This window comes from Castor canadensis, chromosome 18 (genome assembly GCF_047511655.1).
Source record: "Castor canadensis chromosome 18, mCasCan1.hap1v2, whole genome shotgun sequence".
Taxonomy (NCBI): domain Eukaryota; kingdom Metazoa; phylum Chordata; class Mammalia; order Rodentia; family Castoridae; genus Castor; species Castor canadensis.
Window position 1 is genome coordinate 503,480 of NC_133403.1, and position 14,021 is coordinate 517,500.

Here is a 14,021-nt window from a genome sequence, read left to right on the forward strand (position 1 = left end):
ACAATTTAAGGCTCTACATTAAGACTCCTGTCAGCAGCAGGCCCTGAGCGGCCGGGCGACGCCTCGGGCTGGGAATCCCTGGTGTCACTCACACGGATCCCATTCAAGTCCAGACCAAGCACCACTTTGGGACAGCTTGGTCCTCTCTGGAAGGTTCCAGGCCTGACACGCGATTGATTCCTCGAGGGCTGAGGAGCAGCTGCCGCCATGTTGACTAAAGCTGTGGGGCTCTGCACGAGGAAGTCACAGAGCTGGGTGACATGTCCCCAGGGAGCCCTCCTGGATTTCCTCCTGTCCTCCTGCTCCCCAGCGAATGCCTTTCTGTGAAGGAGCAGCGGGGCTCAGTGGTGAGGGGTTTGGGGTCTGGAGTTGACATCACACCGACCCCACAGGACAAGGCAGTTCCCTTCTGCGAGCCCCCAAGGGTCTTTACAAAAGGTGGCACCTTTCCCCTGGAGGTGTGGCACAGGACGCACGGTGCCCAGGAAGTAGCAGATGGACCTGTCCACGGCCAAACCACCCAGGCTGAGCTAATGCCTGGTCCAACCCGCTGAGTCCCCAGGCCGTGCTGTCTTTGTCCCCATCTCCGTCTGGAGAAGCACCGTCCCTCGCCCATCTGAGGGAGGAGGGGACACCATCCACAAAATGGCTGAAACCTGAGTCCCCATCCTGTGACTCTGGGGACCACAGGACGTGTGGCCGAGACCGTCAGCTGGGGAGGAGCGGCTGTCACAAGTCACCAGGCCTCTGTCACCTCCTGGCTCCAGGCCGAGTCCTTGGCTGGGCAGCCGGGCCCTGCACGGGGCCTCCCTCAGCTGAGGTCATCTCCCACGATGGCCGCCCGCTGCCACCTGCCTGGACCTTCTGTGCTTTCCACTCCTCTCCTCTGCGCCATCTCCTTCTGGGAGAGGGTCACCCTGATTCTTATCTTGTCCCCCTAAAGCCCAACCTCCCCCAGCAATCAGATCACGTCACAATGGCTTCCCTAAGCCACCCTTGTGCCGTCCACGTGGTCTGCCTGGACCCTCCTCTCCTCTTGTGCAGCCTTCTGGGAACAATGTCCATCTTTCTGTCCCCCGGGTCTGCGCCAGACCTGTTTTGTGTTGGGTATTTTCCAGATGGGGTCTTGCAGAGGCTGGCTTTGAACCGGGATCCTCCTGAGTGGCTGGGATTACAGGCGTGAGGCACCGGCTCCTTTACGTCCTCAGTGCGTCTCCTTGGTGAGGCCCTTCTCACAGGAGGCTTTGCCCGCAGGGCCGCCGTCCTCCCACCTCCTGGCCATGCCCGGAGTTTCCTGCTGGGCGACAGCTTGGTGCCCGAGGCCCTGATGGTGACAGTGACCTCCCACAGGCGACGCCATCTTTCCCAGTGTGCCTCAGTCCCTCGCGGTTGCTGTGGACATGAGTTACCACGTCCTGCCGGGCCCTGCACTGTGACCGCCAAGGGACACGCTGTCCTCTGGGGCTCAGAAAGGAGGTTCTGGGTTGTGGCCCCAGCAGCAGGGCGGGGCTGGGTGCCACGGGTGACAATGGCAGGGACCAGGGGCAAGGGCGAGCCTGACAGCTCCACACTCTGGCCAGGCACCTGCTGCTGGCCTGGCTTTTCTGGTCAGGAGGACAGGATGTCAGTGGGGTGCACCTCCCCCCCCCACGAGGGCCAGAAGAGAAAGTGCAGGAAAGTCTAGCGTTGTGTCCCCTTCCGCTGTCATCGGTGTCACTCTGACATCTGCACTGAGCTCCTGGACAGTCCCTGGAAGCCATTCTTTGGAAGGACATGAAATTGTCCCCAGGCGGGGGACACTGTCGTCAGCCGGTCACAGCCTCTGCCTTGACTCGTTTCCTTGTGTAGGTCACTGGGGTCCCTTTCTCACTCGGGGACCCCAGCAGGACCCCAATTTGTGGTCCTTTCTTGCTCTGTCAGCCCCATTTGGGACCAGTGGCCTGGTGACTGGACTTGCCTCGGCCCCCGGCGGCTGTGTGGCTCTGAGCGAGGCACTGGCCTCTCTGAGCCCAGCTGTTCCCTCAGGGTACCCAGGGGTTTGGCGATACGCACGGGTGGACGCGGGGTGAGAAGGAAATGGTGAGGACGTCCGTGGCTCTTAGCCGCGAGAATCTTTAAAAGCTGAGAGCCTAGGACAAGGTCACGTGCAGAACAGCTCGTGTTTAAACGGAAGTTGGCGGGTTTTAATCCTGAACCCCGCCAGTACAAAGCTCCAGCATGGCGGCTTCCTGCTGTCTTCTGAGGCGCCTCCTCCAGGAAGCCTCCGAGATTCTCCTTGTTATTGCGGCACCACGCCCCTGCATCTCTGTGCTCCCCAGAGATTGTCACAGCCTGTCCCTGTGTGTCCCTCACCCAGAGGGGGCAGGGGCGGCTGACTGTTTCTGCAACTGTACACAGATTTGCTGAAGGGACTGGGCGAGCGCCTGGCACCCCAGCACGGTCCTGAGCCCTGTGTCACCGTCCTCGGCCCAAATGCACTTCCGTGTGTCCCGCAGCTGTGTCAATGAGGTGTGGGTACACGAGGGTCCCCCGTAAATGACCCTCTGCCTGTCCCGCGAGGGCTGGGCCGGGAGGGGGACAATCCAGGACGGGGCCTCACGTCCCCTTCTCCACCTGGCCAGCTGCAGCAGAGTGAGGCCAAGTGCGAGGACGCGCTGAAGATGCAGAGGGCGCTGACCGCGGACCTGGAGAACATGCACAGCGAGCTGGACAGTGTGACCCGGAGCAAAAGCCTGGTACATGTCCCCATGGCTGGGACGGGACCTGCAAGTGTTCCCATGGAGTTACAGGCCTCCCTGTGGCCCTACTGTGTGCCACCATGGAGGTGCAGACCGCCCTTCTAGGCCCAGTGGGTCTCGTGATGGAGGCACAGACCCCTGCCGTAGACCTACTGGGTTCTGCCTTGGAGCTGCAGGCTCCCTGACACCCTTTGTAGGCCAAGTAAGTGCCACGTTGGAGGATTCAGGCCTCCCCTGTAGACCTACTGAGTACTTCCTACAAGACACAGGCAACCCTTGTAAGCTTACAGGCCACTAACTGTGGACCCACTGTGTGCTCGGTACTGGGGCGACCCCCATGGGAGCCTGTTGTTTTCTCAGCTCCCCAAGTGGAGCCCCAGGTCGTATGCCCCCCCCCACCGTGATCACCACCATAAGAAGGTCCCAAGGATCTGCTGCAATCCTACTGTGCGCTCCCGTCCTGAAGGGAACGGTCGTTAGTGTTGACCACTGTGTCTCTTCCTCTGAGAGAGGACGGCCATCGCCCACAGCGCACTTGGGCTCCCTGCGGGCAGGAGACCGGCCATTGTCACGCACTCCGTGCTCACTGTTGACTGGGCCAGTGACCCGACATGACAGCGCTGTTATGCTGTGAGCTCCAGCTGTCCTGACCGGGGTGAAGAGCTGGCCTCGATTTACTCCCGATGCGTGAAATCCTCACGTTTAGATGGAGCGAGGGATTTTTAGTAAAAATGCATGTAGAGCACCACTGGCCCTGACTTCCTGCACTGAGTTACGAGAGGCTTGCTCCCGACACTCACTCACACACGCACAGAGCGGTGACTGGCACGTCACTGCACGTGCATAAAATAAACGTCCTCAGGAGTGAACTCCATAATCCAGTTTATCCATCCATGTAACGGTCACCTGCACTGCACCTGCTGAGTGCCAGGACAGTGCCTAGTGCTGGGGACACACCTGTGAGCAGAACAGAGTCCCTGAAGTCACACAGATTGCAGGCTTTCACGAACACATAAGAATTGTGCACACTCGAAACGTGCATTGCCGGCGGCTCACGCAGACGATCCATTCACACGCACACTGTATTCAGTCACATGAATGTCCAGTATACACACAAACACTCTCCAGCCATCCAGCCATCCACCCACCCGTCAATCCATCCATCCACCCACCCACCCATCCGTCCACCCACCATCCGCCCGTCCACCCGTCCATCCGCCCGTCCACCCGTCCACCCGCCCGTCCACCCGCCCACCCACCCATCCACCCGTCCACCCGTCCACCCGTCCATCCGTCCATCCACCCATCCATCCCCCATCCATCCACCCATCCATCCACCCATCCATGCATCCATCCATCCACCCATCCATCACCCATCCACCCGTCCACCCATCCATCCACCCATCCACCCATCCACCCATCCATCCCCCATCCATCCCCCATCCATCCACCCGTCCACCCATCCATCCACCCATCCACCCATCCACCCATCCATCCCCCATCCATCCACCCGTCCATCCACCCATCCATGCATCCACACACACGCTCATCCCAGCTCCGGGCCTCCTCCCTGCAGGTGGATGAACAGCTGTACCGGCTGCAGTTTGAGAAGGCAGACCTGCTGAAGCGCATTGATGAGGACCAGGAGGACCTGAATGACCTCATGCAGAAGCACAAGGACCTCATTGCTCAGGTACTAAGTGAGCTTTTGTGAGCTGGGCTGGGTGGAGGATGTTGGGACAGACATGTGGTTGGACCACACCCTGGTCTTAGGATCTTGGAGGAATAAGTACCAGAGAAAGATAGGAAGTGCAAGTTTCATTTAGCCCCAGGGGAGGAGAATATCACCTTCAAATAGTGTGGGCACCTCTGGAACTCATGTCCACCAAGAAAAAATGGATTTATTCATATATCCATCTACCCATCCTTTCACTTATCCATCCATTTATTCACTGAACTCACCACCCACCCATCCAGTCATCAACTTATCCACCCACTCATCCACTCTTCTATCTATCCATCCACCTATCCATCCATCCATCCATCCATCCTTCTACCCATCCATCCACCCATCCACCCACCCATCCATCCACCCATCCACCCATCCACCCATCCACCCACCCACCCATCCACCCACCCACCCACCCACCCATCCACCCATCCACCCACCCATCCATCCACCCATCCATCCACCCATCCATCCACCCATCCACCCACCCATCCACCCATCCATCCACCCACCCATCCATCCACCCACCCATCCACCCATCCATCCACCCACCCATCCATCCATCCATCCACCCATCCATCCACCCATCCATCCACCCATCCATCCACCCATCCATCCACCCATCCATCCACCCATCCACCCACCCATCCACCCATCCATCCACCCACCCATCCATCCACCCACCCATCCACCCATCCATCCATCCACCCATCCACCCATCCATCCACCCACCCATCCACCCATCCATCCACCCATCCACCCATCCATCCGTCCACCCACCCACCCGTCCACCCACCCACCCGTCCATCCACCCACCCATCCATTCATTCATTCATTCCTCCATCCTTCCAGCACTTGCTTACCTATCTAGCCATGCACACATCCATCTGCCTGTCTGTCTATCTATCTATCTATCTGGTATTTTCTGAGGACTTGCTCTGTATTGGGAGCTGTGACACAGGCCATGTAGCCTGCGATGCACAGAGACCCCCATGGCCACCATCACATGGTCCACGGCCAGGCAGACCTTACCTCATAATCACCTGAGCTAAGGTTCCAGAAAGGAAGTGAGCCTGGTTTGGAGACATTCTGTGAGTCCTGACCTAGGCTGGGGTCAGGGAAGGTTCCCTGAGCAGGTGGATAGAAACCTGGATGAGGAGCAGGACTTAGATTAGCATGGGATCTGAGGGGGTTGGGGGGGTTCCGGGCAGAGGGAACGACCTGTGCAAAAGGCCTGTGGTGATGCATTTGGGAGGCTGAATGGACGCAGTGAAGGGGAGGTGGTGAGGTGAGCTCCACGTGGCCAGGAGAGGGGGACAGACCAGGGTCTCAGAGGCCCTGATGAGTGACCCTGGGTTTTACTCTGTGGGGAGAGGAACCACCAGTGAGCTTTTAAGGAACAAGGGTCATTGGAGAGGACCCAGCCTGTCAGCTCCACGAGGACAGCGCTGTCCTCTGTCCTGGGTAATGCCACTTCTGGAGCTGAGGTCAGGGTGTGGCTTGGGGTAGGGTCCCTTCAACTCGTGTTGAACGAATAAAAGCCACAGCTGTCCAGGGGAAAGACTCGTGATGCTGAGGAGTGATGGGTGGACTTGGGCAATTGGAGACGTGGCAGGGAGGGACGGTGGCAGTGGGACCCATGGTGACAGCGTAGCTTGGCAAAGATGAGGTTTGGGCAGAGCTGGGGTGGGGTGAGGGACCCCGGCTGGTCTCTGCTTGGCGTTCCTAGGGCGCACAGCTCCCTGGCGAGCAGCCATGGTCCTCCTCGCCGGGTCCAGGTCAGGGCCCGCCGGGCTCCGGTGCATCCAGCAGAGGTGGACTCAGAAGGGTTCCCACTAAACGAGGAGTCGTCCTAAGAAAAAGATCCAAGGCCGTCCCCACCAGGAGAGCTGAGCCATCTTCCATGTGGCCACTCACACTGGGGACATTTATTCCTTCAGTTAATAAAGACATGGAAGGAGGGCCTCACAGAGCACCACGCTCGGTCATCAGCCTCTTGTCCACGGGGTCTTCGCTCCCCGCTGCCGCTTCCACCTCCACACGCCCCAGGAGCAGGGACAGGGGACACTATCTGTCCTTTTTACACAGGGGGACACTGAGCACAGAGAGGCTCCTGGGCAGCGTTGGGTGCCGGATCCCAGGTCTAGTCTGACACTCACAGCTGTCCACCCTGGCACCACAGAAAACTGGACAGTTGACCGAGGCCAGGGTTGATGTCACGGAGTGACTCAGAGCGCCCAGGGCTGGGTGTTGGGGGATCTGGGGACGAGAGGTCAGGGTTGGGGGAGGAGAGGGATTGTCGGGGACGGTGGCTTCTCTGCCTGGCCTGTGGCCTCACGGTGACGTTTCCTTCTGTCCCCAGTCGGCTGCTGACATCGGGCAGATCCAGGAGCTGCAGCTTCAGCTGGAAGAAATGAAGAAGGAGAAGCAGAAAGTCCAGGAGCAAGTATGTGCCGCCATGCCGGGGGGACGGAGGGAGGCGCTGCTGCGACCCTGTCCTCCCTCCTGGACGCTGTCGTCCACTCCCCCAGAGTGCACAGAAGACTTGAGGCAGTCCCAGTAGACAGACAGACAGACACACACACTCAGGCACATTTGCCCTGTGCAGCCGTCGGCCATTCGACACAGCGCCCTCCCCCTCTGGGACACGGCTGTGGGGGGAGAGGAGGGTCCTGGCCCCGTGTGACATCTGCAGTCCCCGCCCGCCTCTCTCTACCTAGCGGGCCGGGTCGCCGTGAAATTCTCAGAGCCTTCCTAGAGCCGTCACACGGCCTGCTCACAGCGACTGTCAGCCAGCGCCCATAGGCCCTGGGTAGCAAAGATGCCACAAAAGCCACTTGCTGGGCACTGACTGTGGACCTTCCTCCCAGTGACAGTGGGAAACCAAGGCTCGGGTGGAACCTGGCCGAGCAGGTGCGCGCCTGGCTCCCGTGCCGGGGTCTCTGGATGCTGAAGCCTGTTGTTCACACACTAGCTTTGCTGCCTTGTCACAGCAGGAGGAGGGAAGAGGACACTGTCCCCGAAGTCCTGCTTTCAACACTAAGCACTTGGGGCAGGGTGGTGTGAGGGCCACTGGGCGTCCTCACAGGGGACGAGGGGACCAGCAGTGCCGGCTTGTCCAGACACTCGACATGCGCCACTCGAGCAGGGAAGGAGGCGACAGGTGGCCCCAGCTAAGGCCCTCGCTGTGCCCCCAGCTGCAGGTGGCTCGGACACGCATCGAGTACCTGGAGCAGACGACCGTGGACCGCGCCATCGTCAGCAGACAGGAGCAGGTCATTTGTGATCTGGAGAACAAGACGGAGTTCCAGAAAGTGCAGATCAGGAGGTTTGAGGTGCGCAGAGCCATGGGAGCGCTGCTGGGGCTGGGGCGGCCACACAGGGCTGTCCTCCGGTGTGACCCCACCACCTCCTGCTCTTCCTCTGCTCCCTCGCCTGCCCTTTCCTCCCTCTGTCTCTCACTTGCCTCTTCAAGCCACCACCTTGTTCATCCATCTCTGTTCACCTTCATCCACCATCATCAGTCCATCCCTCCACCCACCCACCCGTCCATCCACCCACCCGTCCACCCACCCATCCATCCACCCACCCGTCCACACATCCACCTGTCCACCCATCCACCCACCCATCCACCCACCCATCCATCCACCCACCCATCCACCCACCCATCCATCCACCCACCCATCCATCCATCCACCCACCCGTCCACACATCCACCCGTCCACCCATCCATCCGTCCACCCATCCACCCGTCCATCCACCCATTCGTCCATCCACCCATCTACCCATCCACCCACACATCCTTCCATCTACCCATCCATCCTTCTGTCCATCCCTCCATCCATATTAAGTCCTTCCATCATTTCATCTGTTGTCCATCCATCCATCCATCTGCCCATCTGTCCATCCATCCCTCCTTTCATGTACTCTTCCTCTTTACTTTCTTCCCTCTTTCTTCTGGTCTCCTTTATCCAGACCCACCCTTTCTGTCTTTCCACCCTTTCATTCACTCACCCGAGTCTTCCGTCTCCACCCAGCTGCTCACCGTTTATGCCCGCGGTCATTTGGAGGACACTGACTTTGCACCGAGGGTGCCCAGGCCCTGGTTGGGTGTGTGGAGGGCATGGGTTGCAGTGTGAATATTCACAATACACAGGGGGCTGGTGCTTATCACGAGGGAGACCCTGCCAAGGCTGGGGCATTGGGGTGGCTTCCAGAAGGAGGTGGCATTAATGCTGGACCTTGAAGGACAGGCGAGACCTTACAAAGCCGGGTGAGGCTTAGTGATGACATTCACACTGACCTTGAGTTTGGGTGTCCATGCTTCTCTGCAGCTCTGTAGCTAAGGACAGGGGACATCATCGTTGTCAGTCTGTCCTCTTGATACTTCACGCTGCCCGTGGTGTGGGTGGGATCGGCCCCATCCAAGCAGGGACAGCGTCACCCCAGAGCCATCAGAGGACTTGAGGTCAGGGGTGGGCGTCTGCTGACGCCTGCCGTTGTGCCAAGCTCCAGCTTCTCTGAGGCCAGCTGGGCTCCCAGGGTGTGGACCGCGGGAGTCCAACAAGACAGAGTTCACATGGAACCATTGCCGTCCCAGTCACCGTTACTTGAATTTAGCAGAGTCCCCGACACCTGGCTGGAGAAATGCTGGTCCCTTCTGCGCCTCTGCAGAGCGACTGTGGCCAGTCCCCTTGGAAGTGAAGAGGATCTCTCTCTCCCTCTCTCCCTCTCTCTCTCTCCCCCTCTCTCTCTCTCTTTCTCTCTCTGTCTCTCTCTCTCTTTCTCTGTCTCAGGCTGTCACTCAGCGTCCCATCAGATTTTCCTGGCTCTGCTGTGCCAACACCTCTGTTTGCCCAGCGTCCATCGTCCCGGCCTTGGCAGCCGCCTAATAGATTCAGTGGGATTTTTTTCCCGCCCCACTCGTGACGCGCCTCACGCGGGTGCCCTGTGTCCTCGTGGATTTCTGTCCCCAAAAGGGGGGAAAATACCACAAAGACTTAAATGAGGCGATCTGACCGAGGGCTCTCGTTTTGTGATCCAGAAGGACATTCCCGAGTCGGGGAAGGGATGGGTGGAGGGCCGTGATGTCCACGGTCCCCGGTTTTGATCAGGGTCGTCGTCCTCTGTGCCGGTCACCGGGCTGCGGCTTCTGCAGAGCTCAGCGTGTTCCTCGGTGGCCATGGCCCTGGGGTCTCTTGGAGAGGGTCAGCGAGCTGGCCAAGGTCCCCCAGCCAGGAAGGAGAGGCCGAGGTGGGGCCTGAGCCCAGGGCATCCGCGAAGCCAGGGGCCTCCACGTGTCCTTTTTGCGTGGCCGTGACAGTTCTCTGCGTTTTGAACCCGGGCTTTACGGATCGGTGGCCGAAACGAGGGCCCCTTCCTGCTCCGCGCCCTGCCCCGTGTCACTCCCCTTGCCGTCTCTGCCGCTCCAGGTCCTGGTGCTCCGGCTGCGGAGCAGCGTGGTCAGGATGGGCGAGGAGCTGTCCCGGGTGACCGCGGCTGAGTCCCAGCAGCGGGAGAGCAGCCGCTACTACCAGCGGCGCCTGGAGGAGCTGAAGGCCGACATGGAGGAGCTGGCGCGGCGGGAGGCCGAGGCCGGCCGGCGCTGCTTGGAGCTGGTGAGGCCCGGGTCAGGGGAGGCCACGGGGCCTGGGCACCGGGGAGGGGCAGCCGGAGGGGAGGGGCAGCCGGAGGGGAGGGGCAGCCGGAGGGGAGGGGCAGCCGGAGGGGAGGGGCCGAGTCGGGATGCTGCCATTGGCTGCGCGCCCCGGGGGCGGGACCCAGCTGGACCAATGGCGTCGCTTGCCGCGGGACACAGGGCCCTGACATCGTCCCTGCCTCAGCCATCCCACTCCAAGGGTGAGCGTCACGCGCTGTCTGTCTGTCTGTCCCTCGCGGGGTCTTCACGTCCGTCCCCATAATGGTCAGGACAACACAGAACAGCAGCCACCAAACCCTGAGGGGACGTGTGTAGTCTGAGGTCGCCATGGTCAGCGCGGGGCAGGTCGGGGTCATTGCCGGAGAGGACGAGCAGGAAAGATGAGAGCCATGGTGGGGACATCACCAAGTATCCAGCTTGTCTGTCCCCGGCCTGGTGGCACGGTCCCTGTCACCGAGCGTGTTAGTCTAGGACTCACAGTGTCACAGGTCATCCTCTGTCCTGTCCCCTTGGGGACAGACATCTCCAAGTCCCCAAAATCCCGATGCTGTGACCCGGGGGGTCATCCTGTGCCCACCTTGCCCTTCACCTCTGAGCGTCCCTTCCTGAGAACACCTGGCCCACCATGGCTGCCCGGAGGACTTTAACCCGGAGCCAAGGCCCCTTGCTGCCCTGTCCCCTCTGGTTCTGTGACACTTCTTGGACAGCAAGCGGCTGCCGGCTCCTCCTCCCGTGCGGGGACAGTGACATTGCGCACGGAGGCCACGGCTCCCAGACCAAGGCCGGGCCCCTGACCGGCCGTGCCCTGCCCTGGCCTCGTGTCCTCCAAACAACGCAACTCCTCTTTGGCATCCGCGTCTCACGCAGCCAGGGCTCCGACTCGCACGTCCAGCCTGGGGCAGTGGCGTCCCCTCTCCTCCGATGTCTTCTTTGGCCATCTGGCCAGGCAGCCATGCTGGGCAGACCACACGGTGCCTCTGTTCCTCCCACCCTCACTCTGTCCCTCCCGGCCACGTTCCACTCCCTGTCCCCATGCCGGGGCCATACTCAGACCTCAAAATGCTGGCGTCACACGGCAGAGCTGTGCTGCACTAAAGTGAATAAGCGATGTTCAGAGTCTCAGGTGCAAAGTCACGTTTGCACACCACCGTAGCATATGAAGTGTGCAATCGACCCGATCTAAAAAAAGCAACGTGCAGGCTTTCGAAAACACCGTACTGCTGAAAATTCCCGATGGTCACCCGAGTTTGTGGGAAAAGTGGACTGGCCAGCACAGACCGATTTGCAAACAATGCAGGATGTGCAAAGTACAGTCGAGGGAAGAAAAGCCTTTGGGCTGGGCCTGGTGGCCCCTGCTCGTAATCCCAGCACTCAGGAGGTCGAGACAGAAAGATCGAGGTTTGAGAGGAAAAGGCTGGAGAGACCCTGTCTTGAAAAACAGGCCGGGTGAGGCGGTTCGTGGCTGTAATCCCGGCTGCTGGGCAGGTGGACTTAGGAAGGCCATAGGCGACCCCATCTGAAAATCAGAGCTAAAAGCGAAAGGACGGGGACGCAGCCTCGGGGGCAGAGCATCTGACCAGGGCTCTGCACTGGGTTCCCGGGGCCGACACGGTCTCTGTATTTCGGTGTGGAGGTGGTGGGGTCAAGGTCTGCAGGGCCGTGCTCAGTCCAGAGGCTCCAGGGAGCGTGTGCCTCACCTTAGCTGGCCCCTGGTGGACACTGGTGGCTCCTGGTGGCCCCTGATGGCCTCTGGTGGCTCCTGCTGGCTCCTGGTGGACACTGGTGACTCCTGGTGGACCCTGGTGGCTCCTGGTGGCCCCTGATGGCCTGTGGTGGCTCCTGGTGGCTTGGGCCGTCCTGGCTCCCATCTGTGTCCTGCTGCTGTGAGGCCGTGGGTCTCTGGCACCCTTGGCGGGTCCATGCAAAGCCAAGGTCGCTCTCACCTTGGGGTCTTTCCCGTAATCACTGCAGTCCACCCCTTCACCGTCACGGTGGCCGCTGCCCATGACCTCATCCAGGCCGGGTGGCGTGTGACCACAGGGACAGTGCCTGGAGGAAGAGCCAGTCTCAAAGGGACAACGTCGGCCCCTCCTCAGGGCCTCGTCCTCGTCCCCGCCCGGGGACGTCCACCGGGAGACCCGGTTCCTCCAGCACACATCTGTTTGGCACCGGCCGTGGGCGGCACAGGGACGGTCGCGGGGACGGGCACGAGGAGCCGAGGTCCCGTGTGGCATCTTGCGGCGTGGGCAGAGCGAGGGCAGGGACAGGTCTCGTTGCCGAGGCTGGCCGCACTCGTGGACCCGGCCGGACAAGGGACAGAGCCTCCCTGAGACCCGGGAGGAAGCCTGAGTCCCGGTCCTTTCACTGGCGTCACAGCCGCCACGGGTCAGGCGCTCACCGCCGTTTGTTGAGCGACTCTCCTGACGTCAGCTCAAGAGGCAGGTGGCCTGACGGGGACGGAGCAGAGGGGATTTCAGAAATCCACCATGACGGGTTTATTCCGGGGGTCATTGAACGGTCATCGCAGGACACGCCTGTCCAGCTTGGTCCACCGGTAAAAATGTCCCTCGCGGAAGCTCGGCGGCCATCTTGACGCACAGAGCAAACATCGACAGTGGCTTTGGGGCGTCCATCCCCGTCGTCGCCCTCTCTCGCTGTGGTGTCCCCCAAAGGTGACGCGCTGGACATTTCTCTCTCTGTTGCGGAGTGGCTGTTATGAAAGGGAGTCCAGCACGGTCGCCACCTCGTCTTCATTCGGGGACACTGAGGCAGGAAAGCCCCGTCCAGATGCTGGCCCCGGCACACGGATTCCTCTGCGTCCAGCGCCGGAGCTGGACGTTATAAGTGACCCGGGCTCACTGGGTGGCCGTGACAGTAGATGGAGAGAGAATCAGGTGACGGACACCCGATCGTCCCTTCTCGTCCTCTCTCCTGTCCGTCCCCTTCCACCCGAGCTGTCTCCAGGGCTTTGACCTTTAACTCCACACCGCGGATGCAGCTGAGAGGGCCGGACCTCAGGCGCCACACTATGTCCGTGAGTCACGACAGTGACCAGAACAAGACCCTCGGTGATCTGAACGCTCACAGGTGGCCTGACGGATGTGGGGACGTCACCCCGACTGCGTCACAGGGGAGGACACCGGATGTCCCCCCGCAGGCCTAGCTCACTGAGCTGTGTGCCCCTGGCCCCGTCCCAGCCTGACAGCTTTGCTTCTGCCTGTGGACAGGCGTCCCCTTCCTTCTGGATTCTTCCAGTGTCCAGACCTCAAGTGAACCACGACCCAGGAGGTGATCCAGTGTGTGCTGCCTGTTGAGTGACTCCATGACACATTTGCTGCCTGTTGAGTGACTCCATGACACATTTGCTGCCTGTTGAGTGACTCCGTGACGCATTTGTGAAACCGAGAGCTTGCTTTTAAGGGTGGGTGGCAGAGGCCGTCAGTCTCCATCTTGGAGCTTCTGGACACAGCTGCCAGTTGTGCCCAGGTGTGACCTTTGGGTCAGGCCCAGGCGGGCCTCAAAGCGGAGAGGCCAGCGGCTCTGAGCTGGGGCCTGTCCCCCAGGGCGGTGGCCACAGCAGACAGGACTTTCCCCCCACCTCGCTAGGACAGAATACGAGCAACCTAGGGCAGAGTTGCTCCATATGGCGGCCACCAGGCCCCCGGGGTACTTAAATCGAAATTCCACAGACGGAATTAAAATTTAATTCACAGCAGCCCCAGGTCCAGTGCCCAGCTGAGCCACGTGGCCCGTGGTGGCCATGTTGGATGGTGGGTGTGGTACAGAGTGACCAGCCACAGGCACTGCTGTGACCCACCCTGCCTCCCACCTAGCCGGGACTACAGGCGTGACCCACCATGCCCACTTCTGATGGACATGGGGTCTCGCTCCCATT

The 14,021-nt window shown here is 60.6% G+C and overlaps 1 protein-coding gene across 4 annotated transcripts in view; it reads left to right on the forward strand.

Annotated features, from left to right (window-relative positions):
• The window catches only part of Myo18b (myosin XVIIIB), a 114,066-nt gene that overhangs the window by 83,866 nt on the left and 16,179 nt on the right, over window positions 1–14,021 (forward strand). For 3 of the 4 annotated variants that reach the window (XM_074061008.1, XM_074061009.1, XM_074061007.1), the window contains 5 exons: window positions 2,622–2,735; window positions 4,315–4,431; window positions 6,830–6,913; window positions 7,665–7,802; window positions 9,900–10,085. In XM_074061008.1, the coding sequence (XP_073917109.1) occupies window positions 2,622–2,735; window positions 4,315–4,431; window positions 6,830–6,913; window positions 7,665–7,802; window positions 9,900–10,085 (639 nt within the window). The remainder of the gene's footprint in view (window positions 1–2,621; window positions 2,736–4,314; window positions 4,432–6,829; window positions 6,914–7,664; window positions 7,803–9,899; window positions 10,086–14,021) is intronic. The other variant, XM_074061010.1, reaches the window with a different exon arrangement.